The 27,089-nt window shown below is 44.4% G+C and overlaps 1 protein-coding gene across 1 annotated transcript; it reads right to left on the bottom strand.

Moving 5' to 3' along the window:
- Window positions 1–4,141: 4,141 nt before the first annotated feature.
- GPHB5 (glycoprotein hormone subunit beta 5) lies at window positions 4,142–8,853 on the bottom strand. Its single transcript, XM_050898168.1, has 3 exons — window positions 8,763–8,853; window positions 6,981–7,185; window positions 4,142–5,083 (listed from the first exon to the last, which is right to left on the bottom strand). Exons 2-3 carry the CDS (start codon window positions 7,182–7,184, stop codon window positions 4,895–4,897), a joined length of 393 nt encoding a protein of 130 aa, XP_050754125.1. The 5' UTR covers window position 7,185; window positions 8,763–8,853; the 3' UTR covers window positions 4,142–4,894.
- Window positions 8,854–27,089: the final 18,236 nt, after the last annotated feature.

Genomic DNA, 27,089 nt, shown 5'->3' with positions numbered 1-27,089 from the left:
TATCACAGCAAAGGATTTTTTCCTCCCTTGAGTGAATATTTAAAGTGTTTTGGAGACAAGACAGCGTGCAGCAGTCTAGCAGGCACTGGAGCTCTCTTGGTAAAGCAGCTAGGAAAAGCGTTAGCCCGAGCGCTAGGAGTTTTGAGGGGAGTTTGTTACTCTCTGACAAACCTAACACATGGATAACAAAACCCTCCAACAAACCCTTACTTATGGCAGGGAAGATGATGAGCTGTGTAACCTTTGGTCCAGCAGACAGGGCAGGAAGAGTCAGGAGAGAAAGTGAAATGCTTAAAGGGCTGAAGAAGTTACATGAGGAAAGACAGCCTTTAAACGCTGAACTGGAATCAAGAATATGACTGGCTCCAGTCTTCCAGGGATTCAGTGCGGAGACGTGGATCTTGTTTAAAAAAAAATAAAAATTTAAATTAAAAAAAAAAAGATAGTGCCTTTGTTACCCAGCTTTTCGTTACCATTGGTCTCAAGACCAGAAGCAATCCCATTGACCAGCTAGTCTGGTCTGCAGATTAAGACTATAAATCTCACCATTCCTGAACAACATCCCTAATACTGATTGAGCTAAAGCAAGTTTCACCAGAGAAAGGCTCTTTTCATGTTGCTGCAGCTTGTGAACCTCAGCAGGCTTAACCAGCCCCTGCCTGGGGCACTCACACACTGAGCAAAGACAAAGGGTGGCGAGGTCTATTCCTAATAAAAAGGCAAATCCTTGGCTGCTATAAATGGATACGTCCCCAGAGGAGCCAGGACAATTCAAGAGGGCACAGCATGTGGCCTGGAATATATTTGATTTACCTGCCCCTGGAGGAAGCTGGTATTAGTCACCAGACTTTCCACGGCCAGACTTTGTCCGGGAAGAAGCAGCGTGGAGGACCCACGCATCTGGGGTTAACAACAAGGTGCCGAATGCATTCTTCAGAGCAGAAACTTCCCAAGCTGCTGCCTGCTAAAGCTGGGTGGATATAGCCGGGGAAGGATACCTCTATACAGCCCTGATGCTTTCACATTTCCCTGAGGATCCGCTGCTGGCTACTGTCAGCGGCAGGATATTGGGCGAGACAGCCCCTTGCTCCGACCCAGGGCGGCGGTTCCTATGTTTTCATGTGAGTACAATGAGAGCAGGAGGGAGCTGCCTGTCCCGTCCCCCAAAGAGAAATCCAGTCAGTGCAGGAAACACGCGTCCAGGGAGGCTTCCTGCCCTCCCTCTCACTGTAACTCGGGTTTGAAGACTGGGTAAAATATACTGATTTCTGACATGGTCAGCCTGGCTGGGCACGCCAGCTACAGCATGGGCATGAGGGGAGCTGAACTTGAAGACCCAGTGGACTTTGGTAACCATCATATAACATGAAAGTATTGTGACAAATCAAAGCACGGCATGACTGTGACTATTGCTGTTCAGGTTAAAAGAGCGACAACAAACCTAAGAAACTGAGTGCTGCGCAGAACACAGATATGACTCGTCACAAGAGACCTTACAGCCTATAGACTCCAAAACACACCGAGGAGAAAAAAAATTGGCTGTATCTTCACTCCCAGTGTCCAGAAGGGAAACTGAGGCACAAAGAAATCCACTGATTTGCCCCTCCTCACCTGGCATGTTTATGGCAGAGCCAAGAGCCAAGTACAGTCCCCACGTTGCACAGTCATGTCTTCTCCATATCTGCACCTTCTCCTTCCTGAGCAGGCAGATGCAGCCATGTCCCTTCTCACAGAAAGCCTTTCACTGCAGCAGGTATTTCAAGCTGGGGCTGCAAAGCTGTGAATGGTTCAACACCGAGGCTTTGCAAAGGAGCTTCTCTCTCGCTCCCTGCTTTGCAAGTACAATTCTCTCAGGGAAGGCAAGTTCTCCTTATACATGTAGAGCAAAATTTGCTTTCCTTGCTTTTAGGTAGTGAAAGTCATGCCAGATTAAATGTGCAGTGGCAAATGACACCTTTAAGAAGTCCACATTGCAATCTGTGAGGATTTTTGTCTGGTGCTGGTGGTCAGTGTCCAGGTGAAGGGGACAACCAATGTGCTACAAAAAAACAGTAGAGGTTTTCATGGGAGACATAATATGTGAGATGTGACAGCCTCTGTGACAAACACTCCTCGCAAACTTATGCACCAAAGACAGAAGGGCTGTTTAACTGCTTTGGATAGGTGGGATGGTGAGATTTAAATCTGTGGCTTTAAAGAGCATTAAAATGCCCCCAAGGAGATGAAGGTGGCCTAGGAAGGGGCTTCTCTTGCTCTGAAATGTGTGGGCTATGTTGACAGCCTCCAAATTCTGAGCAGGACGTACCATCCCAGCTGTAGCACAAAGGATGTGAAAGCCAAAAGACCTGGTCGCAAGTATCAAAATTGGTGGGAATTTAACAGAATGAAGACCTAGTAGTGTAATAACTTCTGGAAAAAAGCCCCAGACTTGCAATTACCAGTAGCAGGAATGAAGTTGGCTCCTTGACAGTCACCGTTGTGTGCGCACTTGTGGGAACCCAGCAGAGCTGGACGAAGAGGGATGTGCACCAGTCAAATGGGTTGGTGGGCTCTGGCATTGGCTGTACTTTTGTCACCCGCAGCAAACCCACAGCATCTCCATTCACTTTTGCTCTCCTCCTCAAAAGACCATCTAGAAGTGTTAGCTTGATTTCAGTCAATACATCCTTCCCACTCTTCCTCTTCCGCCCCCCAGTCTGGCTGCTACTGCATCAGTCAAAACCCTCTTTCACACACTGCAGTGTTTTCTTCTGAACACTTGCTGAGGTTTCTACTGTCTCACCACAGCCGGGTGCAGCCCATGTTTCCTGTTGGCTGCAGAGGAAGGAAGTTTGCCACTTTCTAACCCTACTTCTAATCCCGAGACTACAGCAGAGCCAGACTCCGTGAGAGAAATCCAGCGAAGGAAATTACTTCACATCAGCATCGAGGAGATGTTTTGCAGGTGTTCACAGCTCTGGCAAAGAGTTTGTAGGAGCTTATACATATTCTACATGAGAAATCTCTACGCATAAATAAAGAGGGACACATTACTTTAAATTGCTTTCATACTACAATTTTGAGGTTTATTAAGGACACAAAGTAATTTGCAGGTTTCCCATAATAGTTGTGGTGCCAGTTAGAACAAGATCAGAGGGACTGTGAGATGCAATTTGAAACAAAACACAAGGACTTTTTTTAAAGGGCAGTTAAACTCTCCATCAGCAGAAAACTGCTCCTGCTGCTGTTTGACACAGCAGCCTCTATTCAGAATTACAGAAGGCAGAGTGATAAAATCACCTCCTTCCTACTCAACCACAGTGCAGCTTTTACAATTCCACAGACAAAAAAAATGACAGCAACTAATAAATTACAGGTTAAATTAAATCTGTCTCAGTGAGGACAGGACACTTGGGGAAGTTTCAAGCATGCATCCCTGGAAATGAAGGCGGCAGCATCCAGAAGACAAGACGCTTAATTGGGGGGAAGGCAGGTGCAGATATTACTCTCAGCAGCAATTCTCTCCTAATGGCTATCTGAGAAGGTGTCTTCATTTTGTAAGCTCCTGTGAGCCTCTCCCACTTGGCAAATCTTCCTACTTTCACATAATTCCCCATTTTGTTCAGGGGAGAAATGAGGGATGAACATGGATCTGTCCTCCTGCAGGTGGGAACCAGAGGACAAAGGCACTTAGGTGGCTGTGGTCACCGGGGGGCTGTTGCAGCAGCTCCCAGGTGTCCCCTAGTTTGTAAATAGTGGATCTGAGGAGGTGTGAACCATCCTTTGGCATGCCTGCTCTCTTTCCTGTCCTGGGCTTGTCTCACCCACGTCGGCCACATTACTGGCCGCTCCACAGCTTTCCTGCGAGCACATCTGGCTGCTCCCCAGCTCTGTGTGCATCCTCAGAGGAGCAGGTCTCCATGGAGCTGAGCAGTGCAGGGAAGTGTGGGAACACCCTTCGTAGCCCCCTCTTTCCCACCACCTCAGCCAGGGGCTCGCTGAAACCAAACCACGATCATCGTGTTTTGGCTTGGTCCCTCTAACTCTGGAAATTGTCAGAAGAGACTCCTTGGGCTCTGCAGAGTCTCGCTGTTTTCTACGTGAAATCAGTTCCCTTCTTATCCCTGGACAAAAGCAGATGGGAAGATATGTACTTTTGGTTTTACAGATTTAATGCGTTTCTCACTTTTTTCCAAGGAATTGTCTCTTGTGAGGCAAGAATTTTTTCAACAGAATAGCTCCAATTAAGCAAATCACTGAAATATGTGCTTAACTGTAAAAGTCCACTGATATTAAGCAAAACATTTAATCATGAGCTTAAGTACTTTGCTGAGTCAGGGCTGAGTATGCATTCACCCTAATTTCAAGGTAGCAATCTGGATACTCATTTCCATTTCATTGGCCTTAAGGCCTTTTCTTTGACTGCTATTCCTGATAGACCTCAGGGTAAGAAGAACTAATGGCGGGGGCGCGGTGGTGGAAATGTTGGTAATTGCATTTACGTTACTGGGAAGGAGCTAAAACCCAATGTGAATAAAGAGGCTGTTACAGAGGCGGTAACGCCTTTATGGCCTGTTTCCACCCCCCAGTGACTGTTTAGTCCATGTGCACTTTGCGCATGAAGAAAGGTCACACCGTGTGAAAAGCCTGTAAAGAAGGGAAACTGCATCATTTTTTATTACCACAGGATTTGCTATTGTAAGGCTGTGTACTACATTTCTACAGCAATAATGCTTTGAACAGTATGAGGAGAGGGGATTAAGCCTCATCTGCCCAGAAAAGTCAATGATTAGGAGCATTACAGGGTGAGATCAAATTCTGGACTGACTGACACCCTCAGTAATGCTGGAGGTACCAGGGGTATGAAGCCAGGGAAGAATTTGGCCCCTCCTCGCCTGCCCTGGGAAAGGAGAGCTCAGGCAGTCTCACATTCGGTCGTGGCAGTGGAGCAGATGTCGCAGTCGCAGCGGATGGCCACCGGGTAGGTGTAGAAGGGATCCACGTCAGGGGCACACTTGGGCAGCTTCACCGTCATCATCTTCGTCTCGTTGTAGGTGCAAACACGGTGGTAAGACTCGATGTAAGGCGGTTCCAGCACCGGTTTCTGTGGGGAAGAAATGCTGGCCTCAGGCAAGAAGCAAGACAAACATCTGGAGTCCCAGTTCCCTCAAGGGGATTTAGTGTAAACAGGGGACCCACTGGATCAGGTGGAAGGAGCCATGGAAATAATTTTTAGGTTACATCCTTCAACACCTTCCTCTTGGAGCCCTGCCACAGAGAGGAGTGGGCGTATGTGCGTGTTTCTGTTTGTTTAAAGAATAAAGCTCCAGTTAAAGCTGCTTCAAGGAAGACAAAAGCCTATCCAAAAAGCTGGTTTTCAGCAGAATACTAGTGTTTCGACCAAGTGCACATGTTTGCCAAAAGCAGCTGCTTTCCTCCAAAAGGATTGATTTTCCATCAAATAAAACATGTTCTGCTGGAAAACCTTCCATGTACACGAGCTGCCTAAGAGCAGAGGTGCATCCAGGTGCCAAACGGCTGTTTTTTTCTCAGCCAGACCAGTCTTCCCAGTCAGTCTGCACGTCCCACAAAGCTCGACGGATGTACACCATGGGGGATGCACTCGGCACAGCAGCCAGCATAGAATTCTGCAGTTCCTCATGAGAGAAACAGCTTGGCCAGAGACCTCAGCCATCAGGAGACGATGGGAGCCTGAAGGCCCTGAAACCCACCCTCCCACGTGGTATCACAGTGGCATTGCTTTTGCTGAAAAGTGAGTTTTTCCTCGACAGGGGCACCCATTTTCCAAAGACTCCGAGAAGGAGCAGCGCAAACAGGAATGGGAGTCCACTGTCATCCTCTCCCTTGCGCCGATGGGAAACAGCATAAGGTAACACAGCCAGGAGACACTTTAATTTTTTTCTTTCTTTCCCTCTGTGCTGTGTAAAGAGCCTGCCCTGGGAACTGAGAATGATGGCATGCAAAAGAACAGATGCAACGTTTCAGCAAGAAGATGTCCAGACCCTCTTACCACCCCCCCCCCCCATCCAAATACATCATGGTGCTTTCTAGAAGCTGTAGAGCCTACCACCAGATGCATTGAACTTAACTACATCCCAGTGGTACTGCAGTACAGTAAGAGAGTCTGCAAGGTCTGTGCTGCCAGAGGAGCTTGGGACTAGGGGGAACCAGGTGACAAGAGGTCCCTCGAAGGAACCTTATCCCACTGGGGAAATCTGGCCACTGGTGGCCTTTCCCCCCATCCCACCAAGCAGTGAAAGAGGGCAGTCAGAGCTGGCACACAGACCCTGGCTCCTCCTCTGGTCACTTATATAGAGCCCTTGTTTTCATGTGGGCAAAATCCCTCTGGAGTCACTCGAGGCTTCCCTGAATATACTAAACTGGGACTGGCCTCTTGAGCCTTCCAGTGGCAGAAAGGCGAAGACAGAAACTTGTTCTCTGAAGTGTGTGTAGACGTACTTATGCTCTTTCCTTCTCCCCCTGTACGCCCCCAAAACATAACTGCTTCATATTTATACAGGGCTGTGACTTAAAACAGAACCAAATTAGAAACAGACATTATCTTTGGGATTTGCTTTTTGGAACAAAATATATTACCCATCAATTGGGAGCTCCATCTTAATCTCAAAGGAATTTTTTCCAGTAAAGTAATAAAGGCCTCCTCTCCTTAAGTGTTCAAGCTATAAGAGGCTTTCAAATTGCATAATAAGAGTATTACATAAGTGCTTCATTAATATCATCACACGATGTGCATCCCCCTTTGAGGCAGTGGAAGGAGGGAAGGAACAACTGACAGCAAACGCTGCTGACAGTGGTAGCGAGGGGGTCATGGAGCGGGACACAGCCCTTGCCTGTTCAGCAGATAGCCGCAAGCTATTTAATGTTTGGTGGGTTTCTTTCGAGGGCTTTTCTTGCGGGGGGAAGCACCACCCAGGGATGTCGGTGCCAGCCAGCCACTCTCAGCCCGGCTGCAGCCTCACCTCCCAGGTCTCGCAGCGTCCCCAGCATGCGTCCGTCGTCACCCGCAGCCCCCTGCAGCCGGGTTTCTTGGCCAGGAAGGTGAACTCGCGCACAGCGCAGCCGATGAAGGTCCGCAGGTCGATGGCGGAGGTCTTGAGCGTGCCGCCACAGCCGGCCAGCAGCAGGAGAAGCAGAGCGCCCAGGATCACGCAGTGGAGCTTCATGCTGAGGCAGAAGGGGGAGAAGCAGAGGGTTGGGAGAGCCAGGACAGTCCAGGAGGCAAGAAGTGCAAGTGCACAGGCTCAGCTCGAGCTGGGAGAGCCCTTCCTCCCCTCAGACACACTGTTGCCCAGCCTCATTCAGCCCGAGAGATGGGCAGATGTACAAATGAGGGGTCACCTACTCCCAGAAGTGGAAAGTCTTAGTGAAAAGGTCTGTAACAGAAAGCAGTGGCGTGCAGACTTTCCCTGCAGAGCAGTGGGGTTTGCCTGGAAGAGATAAAGCCACTAGCCAGTGCCTCAGACCCACTGAAATCTCCATATTGCAAGTTTACTTTGCAGCATATGCCTTCCTACCATCCCATTTGGGTTGCCCTGAGCTTGCACCAGGCCGATAGCCATGTAGGCTTTTGGTTGTTCTCTCAGTGCACCCACACATTGTTGGCTGAAGTCCCTGACAGTACTGGCCCTGGCAGGGTCAGTCTGGAAGGGCTCTGTCTGTTTGGCTGTCATGCACACCTATGGGAGGTGGCAGGTTCCCTGCTTTGCTGCACGGGGGGAAAGCAGCACGGCTACAGCGCCATGCATTCAGTAGGGTTAGGTCTGCATATAACACCAGCATTTTGACCCAGGCACTTAATTTGGGATTTATCCCACTCACCTTTTAGCCTAAGTTAGGAGCCAAGCATCCCTGAATTTGTGCTATCATCTCAGCACCTCCCAAAAGTGTTATTGGAGTTGCCATTACCAATACCCTGAGCACTGGACTTGTGCTGGTCCGCTCCCAGGGCTGCAGCCAGAGAGGCTGGTTGTCCCTCCTGCACACACTGCCCTACCAGCCAGCTCAGACCCCACCAAGGCTGCTAAGCCAGTGAACAGAGCTGGTTAGACAAGTGGGGACATGGCCAAGGTGACCAGAGGAGGCTTGAACGCCTCACACCTTCTCAGCAGCCCAGCATCGGCCAAGTCCCTCTGATACTTGCTGCCTTTCTGCCTCGGTGAAGAAAGCAACCAGCCTCTGGAAAACGTCCTCTGTCAAAAAAAGAGAGCTGGAAAGTAGCTCTAAGCCACAAGATCCATTCTATACTTCACGTACTTGCACTGCATTTAAAAATGTCCACCTAGAAACCCCAGGCTTGACATTTAATTTTGAGAAAGTCAGCTACTGCACGGGGCACACAGACTTGTATGCGTTGGCCTGTGTCCTCAGCTGTATAGACTTAAGTTAAATGAGCTCGGCCTGCCTTTTGCCTGACTGATGTTTGAGTCTCTAGGCTCCTGTTAAACCAAATGCTTTAAATTTGCTAAATCAGAGGTTTAGATCAGTACATAAAGTTTGCTTCATACATGTCACCATGCATACACTATAGTCTTACATGTGATTAAATGAGTGTATGTTTATATATAAGCTTCAACAGGGTAAAAAAACGCTAAAATTCCTTATTTTTAAAAGCAGACATTTGAGAGCAAAAGAGACACATTTCAGAACAAATCGAACATTTATTCTTTGCCACTTTAGCAAAACCTGCTGCTTTATTCATGAGCCGGAGCCATGACATGAGGCAAACACAGAAGCACACTCACCTAACTTGTTGGAATCAGATCTCCTTTTGCAGTTTTAAATTGTGGATGGTGTTTCAGGACATCAGAGTGAGCAGCAGGAGACCTGCACGGCAATCTTTGTCAGCTTTGTGCTCGGTAGATCTCCCTAGCAGCTGCTACTGGGTTGCTTAATTGCTCAAATTTATAGAAAGGGTCTTGTCAATCAAGGCAAGACAGAGGCAGATCCTTACTTGAACTACCCAAGGCATCAAAGTCATTGACTGTAAAGCAAGCCTCTCCTTTCCAACAGCGATTAGCTTAAAGGGTATTGTTTCATAACATCAGCCCTGAAACAAAAGGAATATTTTGGTGAGTGAAATAATAAGCATGCACTGGGGCAAAATGGATCTTCTTTTCCATAGTAGAATTGCAACACCTTTGCGAGGAGATTGGAGGCTGGCTCTGAAATCATCATTACCCCCTTAATTAACAAGCCCTGAGTAAACACCCTGAAGGGAGACTTTTCAAATATTTGTGCGAACAAACCCCTGAATTTCTGTCAACTGCATAAGACCTTTTTTTACTTGATTGCTCTGTACAAGCAAGGGCAAGGGATGGGGGAAGGAGGTCTGAGTTTGCAAGAAAAGCAAATGTTCTCTTGACGAGCCAGGCAGCTGTCACACAGGCAAGCACCACTGTGCAAAGGAAATCTGGAAATCGTGTCCACTGCCTTCACCACTCAAACACAATTTTCAGCTAGTCATAGGACAGAGAGAAGCCGAGGAACTTTGGTACTCTGAAAAACTTGCTGGTCAGTGAGTTCATAAAAGTCGAGCGGGTGAGAGAAGTGCAGCCATAAGCTCACGCAGCGACCTCAGGAAAGTCACCTCCCTTCCCTGCCACCGGCTCGCGGCTGGACAGTGACTTCCCAGCGCTGACTGCTCCAACACCCAGGCCCATCCAGAAAAGGCAAGGCAAGCATCAGTGATTACGGACCCTTCGGGGTGATGCTGTTAAAGGTGGCCACAGCAATACAACCCAACCCTGAGAACAGAAAACACAGAGGAAACCTTGATTTAAATAAACTCCATCCTATGGTGTTTTAAAGAAAAACAAAAAACCCAAAACAAAACAGCATCTGTTGATGTCCAGAAAATGCATCTCTTTTATCAAATATGAAACAGTGATTACTGCGAGTTTGTTAGTTTACCTTACAAGTATCAAATGTATACCTCTGGTGGGTTGTATTCAGGCTTTCTGTAGTATGAGCTACGGAAACCAGCAAATGGACATTGAGGAAATGCAATATTGAAGCATTCAAGACCAAACGAGGTATATTACATAGGTGCTCTCCCTTTTTCAAGGTGAATAACCCATGGCTCGGCATCCTTGTTTCACTTCCTAGGTCAATAGCCTACATTTGGTGCAGCAGCAGGACTTGTATTCATGCTAACACCTCCTAGGAACCCACAGAGCACTTGCTGTACTTTGCTTTTCAGCTTGGAGCAGCCACTGCTTGGCTGCTTTTCTTGCTACTGTGTGGCCCTGCTATTTTCCTGATCAGTACATTACACTGGTCACCCGCACACAAGCTGGCATGTAAAAGGCTTTGGCTTTTCTGTCTAAATTAGGAAACAGTGATTGGAAGAAGTGAAAGAGGGAAGCAATTCTTTTGTCCACAGTCAAGCAAGACTGACTGACACCTCGGGATATTTTGCATAACCAAGAGCCACTGTCCCCTCTTCAGAGATGACACACGGCAGCAGAGCTTTACCTAGGCTTACAAGAAGTGCTGGTGTCTGCACCAACACAACCGAATCAGACCATCATCCTAACTTTTCTCCTCCTTTCACCTTTTCCCTCCCCAAAGTTACTCCTCTTAACCACATACTTCTAATGCAACGGCGCAGGAGGTCCCTATCGGGACTCAGGCTTTATCAGCCATACAAATACTCTGCCCTAGAGCCTGCAGTGAGAGGGCTAAACTTTGCACATCAAGATAGGGAGGCACCCAAGTGCGGGGCATTCTCGAGCCATGAGTCTCCAGGCGTGACACGAGTCCCTCTTTCCAACCTCAGCCTCCAGGCCTTCGCAAACACCTCCTGAAACACAGAAAAGCAGCAGGCATTAAGTGCTGTTGCCATATTGCCATCACGACATGGGAAACAACTGCTTCAGAAAATAAATTCACTTAACAGAAAACCAAACCAAAACAAAAAACTCAAAACAAACAAAAAAAAAAGATTTTTTTCTGCAAGAGGAAGGGAAGAACAAAAAAGAAAGGAACAGAATTTTAATGAAAATTTGAAAACTGTCCTGAAGTTGGGAGGGAGGTGATGTTTAAGATCATTCCCAGTATTCTCGCTCATTATTATTCACAGTCTTGCTACCAGTAAAGCAGACTCCAGCTTCAAGTGAAGACCCATCAGGTGGGACATTGCAGGAGGAATACTGAATGGAGGTATTGTAATTGTCTCCATAGACGTGATCACCAGACATGTCCTGGACACCTTTTTTTCCCATTGAAACCAATAGGGAAAAGCAGGAGATTCAAAACCAAATCAGATCACAGAGAGGTCAAGAGGAACAGACAAAGTCTTGCCACTGATCTAAAAATATCAGCAACTTTCCACAAAAAAAACCTAAAACTTTTTTGCTGTCATTTTCACTGACCAAAAATAAAGCTAGAAAAGAAACCTTTAAAGGCTTTTCAAAAATGTACAGTTTAAAAGTTCCTGACTTGCAGAGAAAGCACGTAAAAGTGAAAATATTGGTCATAAGTTTCCTTTATTTGATTCTGGAAATGTGCCAGCAAAAATCAGCCCAAGATTAGAGACAGGTACAGGAAATACATGCCAGATGGCGGATCAACCAGCTCTGACAGATCCCTCTTCTTCTACGGATTAGAAAAACAGGTGCTGGACTTTAGGTTTGTGTAATTCAGTTTGTCTTCACTGACTTCAGCTAACCGAGATTCTGTTCTCTTGTCTCCATTTGTACTGAATAACCTCATAAAGTAAAATGAAAGACAAATTGCAGACTCTCACTTACGTTCGCTTTTGAAAATCCTGTCTCTTCATGCGACAGACACCAATTTCTGAAGGATTTGCATCATGTCTCCTGAAAAGCATGAGTGTTGGCTTTTTCCCAGGCGGAGTTTCGTTGGCTTATTGTTTTGTGGGGTTTATTTTTATGTAAGTTAATTAATAAATATACCACCTACACATACACTTGAACTTCAGTGCACATCAGAAATTTTAAAGCTGCATATTTTTTCTTTCCCTGGATCTTTCACATTTATTTGAAATAAAAGGGGACATACAGATAAAACTTCTAAAGATGAATATGTCCACCATTTACCTGCCTGTTCCCTTTTTGAGACACACAGAAGGAGACAGAAACAGATTGACCAGGGGAGCACATCTCGTGAGGATTGTGCATTCACTCATCCATTCAGGCTTGTGTGGCTTTTCCTCTGAATTCTGGACAGGCAGAACACAGACATCAAGTGTGATGTTCAAGGTGTCAGGGTTATGAGCAGTGGTAACTTATCGTCTTGTCTGCTCCTCAGCCAAGCTCAAGTGAATCTCGTAGGCTTTGCCCTAGAGCTGCCACGGGCCCCTGCTGCAGCCCTCCACCATGTGTAACGTCAGTGGTTATAAAGTACTTGTGGGCTTAATCCAACCAATTCCCAGCAAATCCTGAGGGGGCTTTGGACTTCTCAGCAAATCCTGAGAGCCCACATTGGCCTCCCAGGGACTCCGGTTGCTCTTGGCAGGACAGCACCATTCCCAGGTGCATTCCCGGGAGGTTCTGCCAGCAGGGAGGATGCTTTGCTCCTGAACTGGCCCCTTACTGACCTGTCGTTGGCAGAGGTCCCAATATACAGCCCGTGCACTCCAAGAGGCTTTCTGAAAAACAGCCTCTTGTTCAAAAGGCCTCTGGGCTCTCAGCCTAAAACATGGGGGACTCATAGCTGCAAGAGAGCTTGGATATGCATAGGCTCTTCACCGCCTTCTGGATGCGGCTTCATGCTGTCTTTCCCTATCTCCTCTCCCATGCACAGAAAACAGAGCAGTACCAGGTGCTGTTCACTTCAACACCACATAAAACTCCCAAATTAAAATTATCCAAACAGATTAATTAACATGAACACCCAAATTCTCAGCCATGCAGGGAATTTTTAATTCCATTCCTGTCCTTCAATGATGAGCCTCAACTTCAAACATGCCCTAAGGTACTTTTCCTAGTATTAATCATCTACAAGGACTATTTATATTTCATTAGTTCTCAAGATATTCCAGGTATCATGAGCAATCTGTCTGTATCCTGACTAATTCACAACTGAGAGAGAGAAACAAACAGTGGGGGAGAAAGGTGAGAGCTCATACATAAGTGAAGCAATATTGACAATGATTATGTCAGTATTTTGTGTAGCATTTGGAGTAGGTTAAAAAAAATTATAAGCACCATTTTAACAAAAAAACCCACCAGGTTTTCCAATGAAAAAATTATTGGTTTTCATATTAGGTGTCAAACTTCTGGTTTCAGATTGAAAACATAGATTTTTTTTTTTTTCGACCTAGCATTACTGGTTTTGCCCCAGATTTCTTGGTCTTTCTAGCAGAAGTAAAATCTCTCACAACATTTTGTGGAGGGATGAATAAAATGTTAAAAACATTTCGTGTCAGCTCAGTTCACCCACTTCTTGCGGACAACAACATTGCTGAATTAGGAGGAGGAACTGAAAAACAGAGTTTGTGGAGGTCTTACAAATGCGCTTCTTGAGATGCCCTGCAAGGAAAGCAATGGAAGAGGGTGTGGAGGGGAGAGGACCTCAGATAGCTGAGGTAACATTACTGTGCAAACAGAGGTTGGAGGAGGAAGACTGTAGAAGTAGGCAAGGACGTACGGTAAGGAATGGCAAGTTAATGGACTAGAAGTTTGAACTGGATCAATCATGAGAAAGGAGCTGAGATGTGCTATCTAATGAGACAGACCAAGAGAAGCGACAATGGTGAGCAGTTGCACATAGTAAGTACTGCAGAGAACCACGTAGGCAGCTGGCAGGCCAAGAAGAAACTGGTAGCCATTCAGGCAAGCCAAGCCAGTGACTGGACAGGAGATATTTAATGCACTGCACACAAGAGAGATCACACAGAGAAAGAGGTAGTAAAATCTGTAGTCAGTCTAAGCGGATGAAATAAGCAAGAGTTAAAGATGGCTCTTACCAATGTCGGGAAGGGTGGCTGTAGGTCCAAAAGTAACAGAGAAGGAGAAATGGATGAGGAAACAAGGTGGTATGGGTTTGCTGGCCAAGTTCACAGGAGGAGGCATCCAAGAGAGGTTGGGATTCAGGTTAGAACAGAGGGAGTTATAAAGCCAGGTTTGTGAACTATCAGGTAGGAGATGAAGCTATGTATGCTAGATGTAATTTGATGAACTCCCTGAAAAAATGAGCACCAGAATCACTTTTCCCTATATGCGCTATCATTAGACTTTGTCTCAATAGGTTGTTTACTCTTTGCTGGTAGTTCTGAAAGAAAGATAACCTTTGTGTCCTGAAAACAGCATTACAAACAAGTATGTTAAGATTCTTTAATCCATCCCAGAGCTGCTGCGTATTTGTCTTGGACTGTCCGTCACTTGCTAAATTTCTAAAGAATGTGAAGAATTGGTTTGCAAAGGGACAGACAGAAGTGGGTTTAACCTTGAGAGGGCATCGCTGATCTGTAAATTTAAATCAAAGGAAGCGAGTAAAGCTCATGGAAACACTCTGACAGAAATACTGCCAAACGTAAGTACAGAAAGCACAATGCAGCAATCAGGAAATGTATTCTCAGATGGTAATTAGAAAAACGTTGACTCTCCCTGCTAACAATGGGACACCAGTCCTGGCTGAAGGTCTCAGGAACGCAAAGCCACTCCTCCTGCTTTAAAAGACTTTCTGCTCATTTCGCTTCCTGAGCTTAACACAACGCAAACTGGCTCCGGCTGAATGAGCACTGGGGTGAGAAGAATGAAGTCAGAAAAGAGGATTTGTTGAGCCTGCTGTGGAAGTAAATCATGCCACACTTAGTACTTAGGGGAATGACCCATCTTACAGAAGAGATAATTACTTCTTGCTGTTTGTGGAGGTACCTGGGTTACGAACGGCAGAACGGCCCAATGAACAGACCTGCAAAATCTAGCCCAGGAGATACGAATTGCTGTGAAATAGCACTGCCCTGACTGCAGCAATATCATAGCTGCTCCAGCACTGACAATGCCTTACTAGCATTGCTGTTGCGAGGAAACTGTCAAACACTATTCGTCTCCTCCTTTTCCATCCAGACCTCAAAAATGAAGTCCAAGGGTGAGGCTTAACAGTAAGAAAATACGCTAATCCACAGTTTGCTTGAGGCACGTCTAACCTGGTGAGATAACACTATTCTGCTGAAAAAGGCCTGTAGCTATGATGGATTCAAGCCAGGAGAGATGTACTGAAGGCCCTATAGCCACTAGAAGAGCTGGAGCTTCTAAACACTGGTAGTGAGCATACAGGTATTGCACCCAAACCAAGGTAATGCCAATAAAGATAAATCCATAGCAGAACTGAAGGTTCAGTTCAGACTCTTGATCATAACCTGATTTTATACAATATGGGCAAACACTCTGTATTATAGTTTGGATACAGTTACTAGAATTCCTGTTTTACATGTTTATTATATATGTGGTACCTCAGAAAAATGAATTTCTCAACCCTTAAATTCTGAGCAAAATGTTTTGGAAGAAAAACTGTGAAATAAAAATGTAAAGGAAAATAGGAAGTTAGGAATGTCCATGGTCAAGAAAAGGACAGCTTTCAACAAAATACACCCTGACCCAATGGTGCAAGGATAGCCACAATTTAAAATAAAAAAAGTGATACAGCAGACCAGTTTGCCTGATATCTCTCCCAGTCTAAGTGTTGCAAATATTGATTCAGGAGTCATACTCTACGGTGTCAGTAAGTTGCACATTGCAAAGATGAAGCACGGCTTAAGATACACTTCTCAAAAACTGACTGCCAGGAAGAATTTACCTGGAACAGGGACGTTCTTGGGGAGTTCCCTGAAGATTTAGGAGTGATGTCAGGAAAAAAGAAAACCATGTATCTGGAGTGGATGAGGAGGAGAGTAAAGGCACAACCCCAAGCCCAGGCTGTGGAACTCCTTAGTCATGGTCCTCAGGAAAGTAAGGAGACTCCTTTCTTAAGGCTACCATATCTTTGTTCTGGAAAGGTGTATTTATCAAGCATAGCTCCTAGTAATAAGGAATAAAACACTACTCATGAGGGGAAAAGTGGATTGCTCTCCTTGGTTTGCCAATGCCAAACACATTATATGATCAGATCTTGGAAAAAAACATTTGGGGAAAAAGTGTCAATTTAAGACCAAAAAAAAAAGGGGGGCAAAACCAGAGTCTGAAAGCAACAGCCACCACCTGAACTTACAATTGACCATGGCTGACTAGCATGCCCTGAAATAATATAAAAATGAGTCTAATTAACGCAAAACTCATCCTCAATACAGAGATGTGCAAACTTTCCAAGAAAACACAAACTTTTGCTTGGCATGAAGTCCTTGAGTAACTCCATGGTTCCTGCCAAGTTTTGAGCCCTTCTGACATCTACAAGGCAAGGCAATACGTGGTTGAGAGTGAAAATAAATGGCACCCTCTATACGACAGCTTCTAAGATTAGCATTCCTCTCTGTTCAACGCTTCACCCTGTCTCAGGAGAAACTCAACCAAGAAAACTGCCTGAGCAGCACCTTCAGAACTAGTGCCAAGGGAAGCTACCTAAACAGGCAAAGCAACCGTTGATGTAAACAACCATTGATACGTTGTTACAACGCAAGGGGGAAAAAACACTAATTGATCTTAAACCATTTTTAACAAAAAGGGGTTTCTCTATGATCACCGAGACATGACATCTGCGCTCCTGTGGATGTGTGTATCAAACCTGACACATAGGTTCCCTGATGTCTGGTAGGGACATCAACATTGCAACAGTACTGCAGCTCTTCCTTGGGAGGGCAGTAACATGGACATGTATCCACAACACTCATAATACCTGAAAAATACTAAGCACTGTAATTCTGTCAAATTTGCTATAAACAGCCAAGGAGGTTGACAGAAATAAAAAGAATTAAAGTGAATAGACTGATAGGCTGATATGCAATATACTTTTTTTTAGACAATCTGGACAGAAATGTTCTAAGAGACAGAACATTAGACATTTACTCTGAGATGACAGCACTGTGTTTCACTTTATATTTTTAAGGATCTGGAATGCAAGCTTTAAACACTGCAGCACTTCACTCTTGCACTTTGTTTTTGCCTTTATCAAACCTGTACTAAATAATTGACTGGGGATATTGCGCACTAGTGGTAATGTGCTTCTCAGTTTTCACAGCTGCTTTTGAAAGCGTGTATACCTTTACACTGTCCTCAAATGTGGCCACGTTTTCTTGCCTGTGAGACTGTTCATTTATGGTGATGATGCTGATCACATTCAGCCCAGTGTAATTCAAGAACTCAAATCCAATGGAGTTGGCTAACCATTGACGTGGGTGAGAACTGGGCTCTCTAATTGCACACCAGGTAACTACCTGGAGATCTGCTCTGAGTTCATTGCAACGTGAAAAAGATTCTCCCATAAATATAGATGCTATGTAAACTATATGTGACTGACAATAACCAATTTAACTTAAATCACTTCTGCATTCCATAGCTTTCCTCTAATGGTCTTTTGAAAGGACATTTTAGGCTTTTATGACTAGTGGGCAATGGCATAGCTCCATTAATCCTCTCCTCTGGGCTCAGAATTTGAAGATAAAGCTTCTTAATCAAAACTACAGAAGTCCAAAGATACATTATCTTAATTCATTAATTTCCCTATTGTTCATGTCCAGTGCACTGGAAAAAAGACACCTCATTTCGACATGCATCACCACCAGTGCTAATGCTCCGTTTCCAACATTGCCTTGGTGATGAGTGAAGTTTACAAATTAGACAAAGCTGGAAATTAAGTCTCCTGAAACAAAGCTACTGTCTCTTCCTGTGAATCTTGTTAGAATAAACTCATAGAACTATTGAACTAATCAAAATCCAGCCAGGAAACAAATATGATTAGAGTCCCAAACCCCAGAGAGGCACTTGGCCAAACCAAACCTCGGAACAGCATAGACCCAGACAGTAACAGGCAAGAAGTTTCAGCAGCAGACAGAACCAAATCTTCCAGCCTGAACTCTTTTTACCCTCTGGGGAAATGTGGATCTCAGTCAACACTTTGAGTTCTCAGATTATTTCCTGTTTAAGTTCATCACCCCATTCCCACTGATTTTAACAAGCTCCTCGTGGGTGCAGAGTCATCCCATGTCACAGGACCAGCAGGGCTCACAGAGACACAAAGTCATAAAGAAAAATAGGTTCCACCAGGCCTCTGAGAAACAAACTCTACAATCATACAGAGACAGCTTAGCTGACCATAGGGATGCCAGTTTGCTGTTGTCTGTCTTGGGTCACCAACTTATCAGCAACTGAAGAATTACCAGGGGAGGAAGATGAGAAGAGCAAGAGATGACGAAGCTCCTCCTTTCACCTATGAGCATCACCACCACGGCCACATCACTCTGTAACAGTCTCATTGCAATGCTGCCCGTGTCCTTTCTGCAGAGGTCTCCATTTTAACTCTGTTATAACACAGCTGGAGAGAGCCAAGCACGTTCATTGTGAAAGAAGAATGTGGAGGCCATGCTGAGAGCGCATATAGATCCCCCTTTTTTACAACTATCAGAAAACTATCCTGAATATCATCTCTTAGTCACAATCCATCTCAAAACCACTCTTATAAATTAAGCAAACGGCAGGCACACTATTGCATAGCAAATTGTTCGTGCTGTCAAACATGCCATGACCCGTGAAATGCGAACTCCAGCACAGGACAAACAAATGCCCTGACCATGGAAGTACGTTGATGCCTACGGGGCTTTCTGAGACACAGCTCTGCCCCAGAGGGGAACAGCTCTCTGCCATTGGGAAGACCTCGCTCATTATAATTTATAACTTATTTACAAATTCTGATATCACAGTAGTAACGATTTCATACTTGAGCTGAAAGTTCAGGTCAGAGCCTGTAGTCTTCTGCATACGGATTAATCGATAGAGATTAACTGAAAGTACCACAAATTCAATTTCACGGTGCTATTGCTACACACCTCTACTTTTCTTCAAGCATGCTTTATATTCAGCAGGTTTTTAAGCTATGTCTACTTTAATTAGATTAGACAGACAAATCCTGATAAAAACAAAATGCTTTTGTCATTTAAAGACACTTTTGAACCAGACATTAATTTATAAAGTCTAAAAAGACAGTCTAACAAGACAAGTTTCATACTTCACAGGGCTTCATACTGTATTTGATTCTGACAATGTCTGCTATATCCTCTTATGCTCAAAGGTCAAATATGTAAATCACGGCCCAGTATAATAATTTCTTGCTTTGCCGGCAGCTGGCATGTGGCAAGCAGATGCTGAAATCCAGCTGTTTAAATCCTCGATCAGCCATTTAAGTTGAAACCCAGCAGTGAAACGACTAAAAGGTATGTTTTCAGAGCAGTGTGCCAGACTGTACCCCAGGGATTCCCACTCAACTTGAAATACTAAAAGACTCTGAACCCCTTCAATATGTAAAGAATACAACATACAGATGTTGCTTTATAAGGAAAATGCATTACAAATGACTCACAGATTAAGCTGGAAAGATAATAAAATGTTGGGTTTGACCCTAAATATAAAGCTAAAAAATTAAAGTTAAGGTTTGCCTCTTTAATTAGTGCCAGTGATGACTATATGAAGGGATCAGATGTCCTGCAGGCTCCAGTTGTATGGAACTGAATTTCTGAACCCATGGCCCTTCAGTGTCACCCAAGAGCAACGCACGCTATAGGTTAAATTTATAAGAGTTAGCAATGGCCAAACCTCCACTGACACTGAAAGGGGAAAACTATGCTGGCCTATACTCCTTTTAGAAAACCCTCCCCACAGAGATTGGCCCCAGGGTGCTGAAAAGGCACAGGTACTAGTACAAACCCGAGGGCCACAGTCCAACAGTTATCAATTTTCCTGCTTTGGGTGATATTCTCTGCACAGCACGGAGAACTGTGGTGGAACTAGCAATGTGTCTCGGTGACAATGACAGCTTCTGTACATCTCAGTTTCACAGCCTTTTTCAACTGAGAAAGCACCTCATTTTTTTTTAATCCAAGGAGCCACAGTGTTGACAGATTGATTAAAATTGGCTAATCTGTTCTTTTCCCCCATTTTGGCTGTTTGATTACATGTGCAGGTCTGTGTCTATGCAGGGTTTCTGTTTGAGGCAAAGGTTTCCCAAACCTCCTTCTAATACATAAGAAACAGGCAGTGACTCTAGGCTGAGCGGCAAAGATTTTGCCCACTCAGTCTCCCTGCCTGACCCAAGGGCAACTCTGGAATCAGAAGGATTCTCCATGTCACAGGAACGTGGGAACTTCAAACTGAGGTTCAAGGAACCCTGTTTTGGGGTTTGGTCTTGTTATCACCATCATCAAGGTGTTTTTATCACTGAAGCCATTGGACACTGAATCTTCATACGTGCCTAAAGAAGGCTCATGGCATTTCTTCCAGAGATGGTTTTATTCAGAATCTCTCCTTTGCCAAACCTGTTTGGCACACGGGAGTAGGAAACGGCTGGAGGCACTAACTACAGCTTCCCACTCCTTCTGTTACCCTGTCTTCAGCACTGAAGAGAAGGACCTCAACTTCTCTAAACCCCACACAGAGGCCAGCTTAAAGGAGTCGCACGCCTATGGAGAGAGGGGAAGGACAGGTAACTTTTCAGGGTGCCCTTCCCTCCAAATTCCTATCATATGGCATTACATTTTATTTGGGCTACTCCTAGGGAGATGTCAGATGCACTAAACTTGCATCAGCGACATGCTCGTTCATACCTAAGAAATCGCTAGCCTGTGAGACAAAACTATAGTGTCCAACCACCAGAACAGGACAGGCAGGCAGAGCAAGAGATCCAGACTCAGTCTTCGACTGACATGGCTATGACAACCCTACTCTGATACACTGGGACGACAGGAGTAAAGCGTTTTCCTGGACGTAGACAGATTTGACATATTCAAAAATGACTTGTTGCTCTAATTTCTTAAACATCTGATCATCCCTGAAGGAAGATAAATGTTGGAACAGATTTTGCCTGGTCTTTGTTTTCACCTCATTGTAGCACTCCCAATTACAAAACTTCCTTCCAAACCCACATTTTTCCCCAGTGTTCCTTCTCCTCTGCAGGTGTGGGTCAGAGCAGTGCACTTCGTGCAAGCTACCTTCTTCCATGGTCTACAAAATGTCAGTCCACTTCCATTACAGGGTGCCAGAACAGACAGTACGCATCTTGCTTCTCAGCATCATACTGATGTTTACCTCAGTCTGTACAAAATACCTCTCCTGTATGCATTTGGTATTCTCCAGACAAAGAAAGTGAAGTTACACTGCTTAATTTCCATTTTTCTCACATCAGAGACTAGGTAAGCAGTTTTTTCTCAAGACAGCATATTTTAGGTAAGTAATAATAATGGAGAGTCTCAGAGGAGAAAAGACAGTAACACTGGTCATGAAGTGACAACTGCACCAGGAAAGGGTAGTTCCCTGCTCTTGAAAGCGAAAAAATTCCTTTCCATTTCCCCAGTACCAGAATATCCTCTTTTGAACAATGCTGCCCTGTTCATAACCAAATTCTTCTCTACACAGACTTTGTGTCTAGACAGCCCTAGAAAAACTGTCTCTACTTAACATCAAGGGGTTGGGTTTTATTGTAGGTGCTTCAGTGTTTAACTGTATGCTCACGTACCATTCATAAATAATGCAGCATAAATTTATTCCATTTTTCTCTGGAGCTGATGGGTGCATCACCATAAGACAGGCAGGAAGCAAACCAGGATCACACATTCTCTCTGAAGCTTATATCCATAAAAGCTTTCTAGAGGTCACCCAGCTAATATACACACAATAGTAGATGATATTAATAGACTAAATTTACTACAGAAAGAGGAAATGAGTCCACATCACTCCTGTTAGTACTGACCAGTTTCCCATATAGACACACCAGATTTGTCCAATCTCCTCACAGATCTTTATTTTACTTTTGGTGACAGCAATGGGACTTCCATCATTGACTCTGGCAGGAAGAGAATTAAGTCCTGCAGTTTACAGAAGAGCTGTACTTAATCTGTCTCATCATGTTTCTGTACTTAGAAGAGGGAAGATCTCCATCATTCAAGCAAGTATGAGTGCACTCAAGGTAAAAACAAATTTTTTTTTTATTTTTTTTTAAACTTAGCCATGGATAGAAAAACATGGGGTTTATTTTTGAGATTAAAACAGAATCCCCTTCTGCAGAGGGACAAACTTTGTTCCAGACTAACACACACCTTTTTTCTACATATCCTCCCCTCTAAGCATCTGATTGATTTTGGGTCATTAGCGACTTGCTATGTCCAGGTCTTTCACATCCTCGTGTTAGCAGAGAAGAGGATGTCTTTCTTCTAGAAGAGCCAGATGAGAGGCACAACTTGACCTGCCAGAGGATCCCACAGAAGGGTGGGTAATGAGGGTATGAGCCCTGGAGGGCAGGAGGAGCAGGCTCAAACAAAATAACTGGAGCCTAGGTCAGATGAGCTCCAGCTCAGAGGCACGTCATTTGGGGCTGCAGTGGATTTGGCAATAAGGAGTAAGGGTTGCCTCTTGAGTGAGAGGGAGAAGTTTAGGACAGGATGAAAGATGCTCTCTGATAAGAGGAAGAAAAGGAAAACTGAATGAGAGAGGGCACATGCCAGGTTGGGGCAAGCAGGGATCAGGAGGTGTCCAGTCACCGAGGCGCTCAGGGAAGTGTGTTGTGGGATGGAAAACCTAAGGACTGGGGAGCCCAGGGGAGTGGGTGAGGGTTACCCCACGGCCCTCTCTCCCCAGGACCCGGGGCAGGGAGGAACCATACCCGTACAGAGCAGGTATGTCCTCCCTGCATCGCTCACACTCCCATCCCACTGGCACAGGGATGCCAGACACCCTTCTCCTCCCCACCTGCCCAGTCCTCTTTTTGCAGGCAAAAAGATAACCACTCCAACTCTGCAAAGAGAGATTTCCAGACAGTAAGACATTACTTGGAAAAGGTATTAGCATGAACAAACTGATGAGGATAATGGATGGGAATGACAGAATGCAAACACACGGAAAACGATTCAAGGTTACAGTAAAGGAAAATACATTTCAAAGCTGTGTTTTGGGGACTTCAACCACCGCCAAGTCAGGCAGCATAGACGGAGACAAGCCAGTATGGAAGTAAGGTCACACAATTTCAACTGACTGCTAGTATTTCCATAGCAAGCTTGAAATCACTTACCTGTATTTTGCACATCCTGGCTACTGAAAAAGATTGTTGTAAGGGAAATGCTTCCTTTCCATCTGATTTTTCTGTTTCTGTTCTGTTCAATAAAGCACTGAGATACAATACTTATCCCAGTTCTGCCTTGCATCTATCAGACCATAATGAATGAACGCTGGTCAAACAGTCATCCCATGAATCAAGCTTATGCAGAAACAACGGCTTAAGCATTGGAAATTGAGTTGTTATTTATTACTGCAGGATCTGGATTTCATGCTAACACTCCCTGCTGCAATAATGATGCAATCAAACCAGAATATCCTAAGTCAGTGACTTGTTGAAGCCTGATCAAAAGGAAATAGCAGTATGACATTAAATGGCTTATGTATAGGTTCTGTTTTCCAAGACAATTAATCCAAGCATTTACATTTAATTATTAGATTTCAAATCCCAATAATAGATTGGATATTGTTCCGTTAAGTTATATACTGCATACATTTCATTGCCAACAATTTGAAACTGGTTTGGTAATTTAGAATAGGAAAAGAGAATGCAGTTTAATGATGGTGGATTTAGCAGGGATACAAATTATGCTTGATTAAAAGGGGAGGAAAAAAAAGGCGGGCGGGGGGTGTCTTAACAGTCTAACTAATTTAGTTAATCTCTTTTCCTAGGCACTGAATTCATAAACTAAAGGGTAGAGTCTGTACATACCTGATACCTGCTGCAATGTAGTGTGCCCCTGCATTTGAACGCTAGGGCCCTGTCTTGGTTTGGTCAAGTCTGAAGCACTTGATATAAACCAGGGGACTGCTGTTGGAATAGCACTTCTCATAATCCAGGCAAGGAGCCTACTATCCCTTTATGATGAAGTTTCGTAAGGAAATAAATTCTGTGTTATTATGCCACATGCACCTGACTGCCGGCAGTTCTCCTCTCCTCTCCGCAGCTTCTGTCCCAGTTAAGTTCAACCATGTGTCAGAGGAGTCAGTGCCTCAGACTTGGCTCCTGCAAGCCATACCTACGAAGCCATACAGGAGAGACACGGGAAGCCAAGCGTCAGTAGTTGTGCTGCTCCTAGAACTGCTTGATCTTTGTTACTAAAGTGCATTTGGACTGCATAGAAAGTTACTAACACACACTCTCTGTGACAAAAACAGACGAAAATTCAGAGAAAAAAGAAGTCGAAAAAAAGTTGATGGACTAAAATGCCATGGGATAAGCAGCCACCTCTGCTCTCCCAAATTCTGACAAAAACCTACAAATCACCAAGAATTCTTGCATATGCTTGGCCTGTCTAAACTGTATTAGCAGAAGAATCAAAAAGGCTTACGCAGCCTGTGAGGATCTGGTCTTCGCAGATATTGATCAGAAGCACCCCTAAATTAAGGCATGACATCTCTAGGAGCTTTGGGAGATAACTGGACATTGATTTCCATGCATAGAGGAGGGCTTGAGGGAGGAGCACCGAAGGTTGTGCTGTAAGGGAGACTTACACGGACCTTCTCTGTAAGCACAGCCCTTGAAAGCAGCTCCTCTTTTCTCTCATTTGGCTTCTGTGTTGCACACATTCAAATTTACCATCAGCAGAATTAGCTCTACAGCAAGAGAAAACAGAAAATAGGTCGGGGGGGGAAGAAAAAGGGGAGGGAAAAAATCATTCCCTGGGTGATCTTGCATTAGAGTGTCAAATCAAAGCCTTTATCTCCTATACCTTTAGCTGTTCTGTTGCATTTATTGCAGAAGCATTTCTAAATATTGGAGCAAATTTATAGAATTCAACATTTCTGAAGTACTTCACCAACAAACTCTGAATAACCAAATAGATAGCAATGGGACTTGAAGCAGGGGAGTGATTCATGGTGGAAATTTTAGAGCATTTAGTAGATTGAAGGTCATTACAGAAATAGAATTTCATCTGAAAAAAAGCTTCAACAGAGTTTCTGCTAAAGCAGAGTTACAGTGCAAGGTCAGTGAGAACAAGGCTCCACAGGACCTCTCAAAAAAATCCCAGTTCTTTAGCTACCACAAGGAAAGGCATTTGCTTGGATAAGGCTGAAATACCCAACTGGTCCATCGTCACCAATCCTGTCCCCCTTACGACAATTTTGAACAGAGCAACAAATTTTGCTTAAATTCAGTCCATTGCAAGCCTTCACACTTCTGTTTGCAGAGCCTCGTTGCAGCAGGCTGGCATCACTCAGCAGCACGAGGAGAAGGGGGGCGGCGTGGGGCACCACACTACAGTAGGAAATATTCTTTCCTTTGTATCCCTGAGAGTAATTTTTGTCTGGCCAGAATTGACGTTTGAAATCTAGTGCATAATCATTAACCGTGACAATTACTGTCTGATGAGTGTCATGGACAGCAAACAGCGATAATATCCCTTTGTGTTTGTGAAATAGTCTGTGGACTAATAAACTAATTACCACTGTCTGAATTCCACATCTCCTTGCTCCAGAAATCAAGAGTGTGTTTTGCCAAGTTTCAGTTTACTCCGAGATCTGTCAACTGCAGACTTTAGCCTGCTGCCTCCAAGAAGCCTGAAATGGAAGACTATATAATGCAGATGCCCATCTTGGTTTGAGATAGTTAAGTATATAGCAATTTTCCACTTACGCACATTATCTACGTAGCCGAAGTAGTATCTAGAAAAGCATGGGAGTCATCGCAGAGTCTTAGGGACGACAGATGAGCATAAGCTGTAGTCCTACTCAGTACATTTTGCAGAATTAATATTAAAAGATACCCAAAATTGAGCTGGACTGTTTGACCAGTTTGCTTACACAGCTAAACCACGTCCGCTTCACCAAAAGGTGAAGATTCAAAATTGACCCAAGCCTGCTCAATTCAAAAACGGTTTGCAGGTAACCTCTGCCTTCTGTTGCTGGAGGTCTGCACACATCCTTGTACAAATGCAACGTCTTTCCTTCCTTGCTGTCAGGGCAATTATGCTTGAGCTTCGTTCTGCTTTGGCTGGCAGGTGGGCATGCACATCCTTAGCGCACCGCTCCGCTAGCCAGATGCTCTATAAATACTGCCTCTTGGGTTGCTGCTTTCTCTGTCGGTGAAGTGCAGAGGCTTTGTACACAAGCAAAAACTTGTCCCAGCTGGTGAAATAGTAAGAATTTTGAAAACAAGATTGAGAAGTGGTACAGAATAACTTAACTGTACTTCCTTTCTCATTCTCTTTTTGGAAGACCTTCCCAGATTCAGAGATAATGCAAGACAAGTTCCCAGACATTTTCAAGTGTGTATCAAAGGTATGAGCCACTGTCCAGCAATGCAAAAATATGTATTTCTTTAGATAGATCACACGGCTTCTATCCTTCCTGAGTGATCCCTAACTTCTCACACCTTCAGTGGTTAAAGGTGGGGGTGGAGGGAAGCACTCAATAGACAAAATGAATGGGGGTGAAAAAAAAAAACCAAAACGCCACCAAACAGAAAAATAGTAAAGATAAAGTTTCAGTGTAAATTTTTCATGTGATGGAGACTTCCAGAAAAGCCTGCAGTCACTACCCACAGTGGGTTAGTACACTTTCTTTCAAGGTATTTACTAACAAATTCAGGATACTCACTTTGGCTTCAGCATTTAATCTTTAAAACTGTAAGACAGCTCTGTACTCATAATGCAAGACCTTCTATCAGTTTCTAGTTTAATACCCAAGCTATTGCTTTACTGTACATTAAAGCGATAATTAAATATAGACTTGGGAACAGCCTTTACCTGCATACAAAACTGTTTTTGTAGGCCACACTTGTGATCTGGGATCCAAACTTAATTTAAGATAAACTAGGCACTCTGCTATTACACGAGAAACAAAAACATTCCTGAGAAGGAAAGACAAAAGATGAAAAATTAGCAAAGCAATTATCATTACAAAAAGTAGGAAACTAATTTAAGTTTTTAATTCCAA

This window comes from Gymnogyps californianus, chromosome 5, assembly GCF_018139145.2.
Source record: "Gymnogyps californianus isolate 813 chromosome 5, ASM1813914v2, whole genome shotgun sequence".
NCBI classification, from domain to species: Eukaryota; Metazoa; Chordata; class Aves; order Accipitriformes; family Cathartidae; genus Gymnogyps; species Gymnogyps californianus.
The sequence above is the reverse complement of the archived record's forward strand: the minus strand, read 5'-3'. Positions and strand labels throughout refer to the sequence as shown.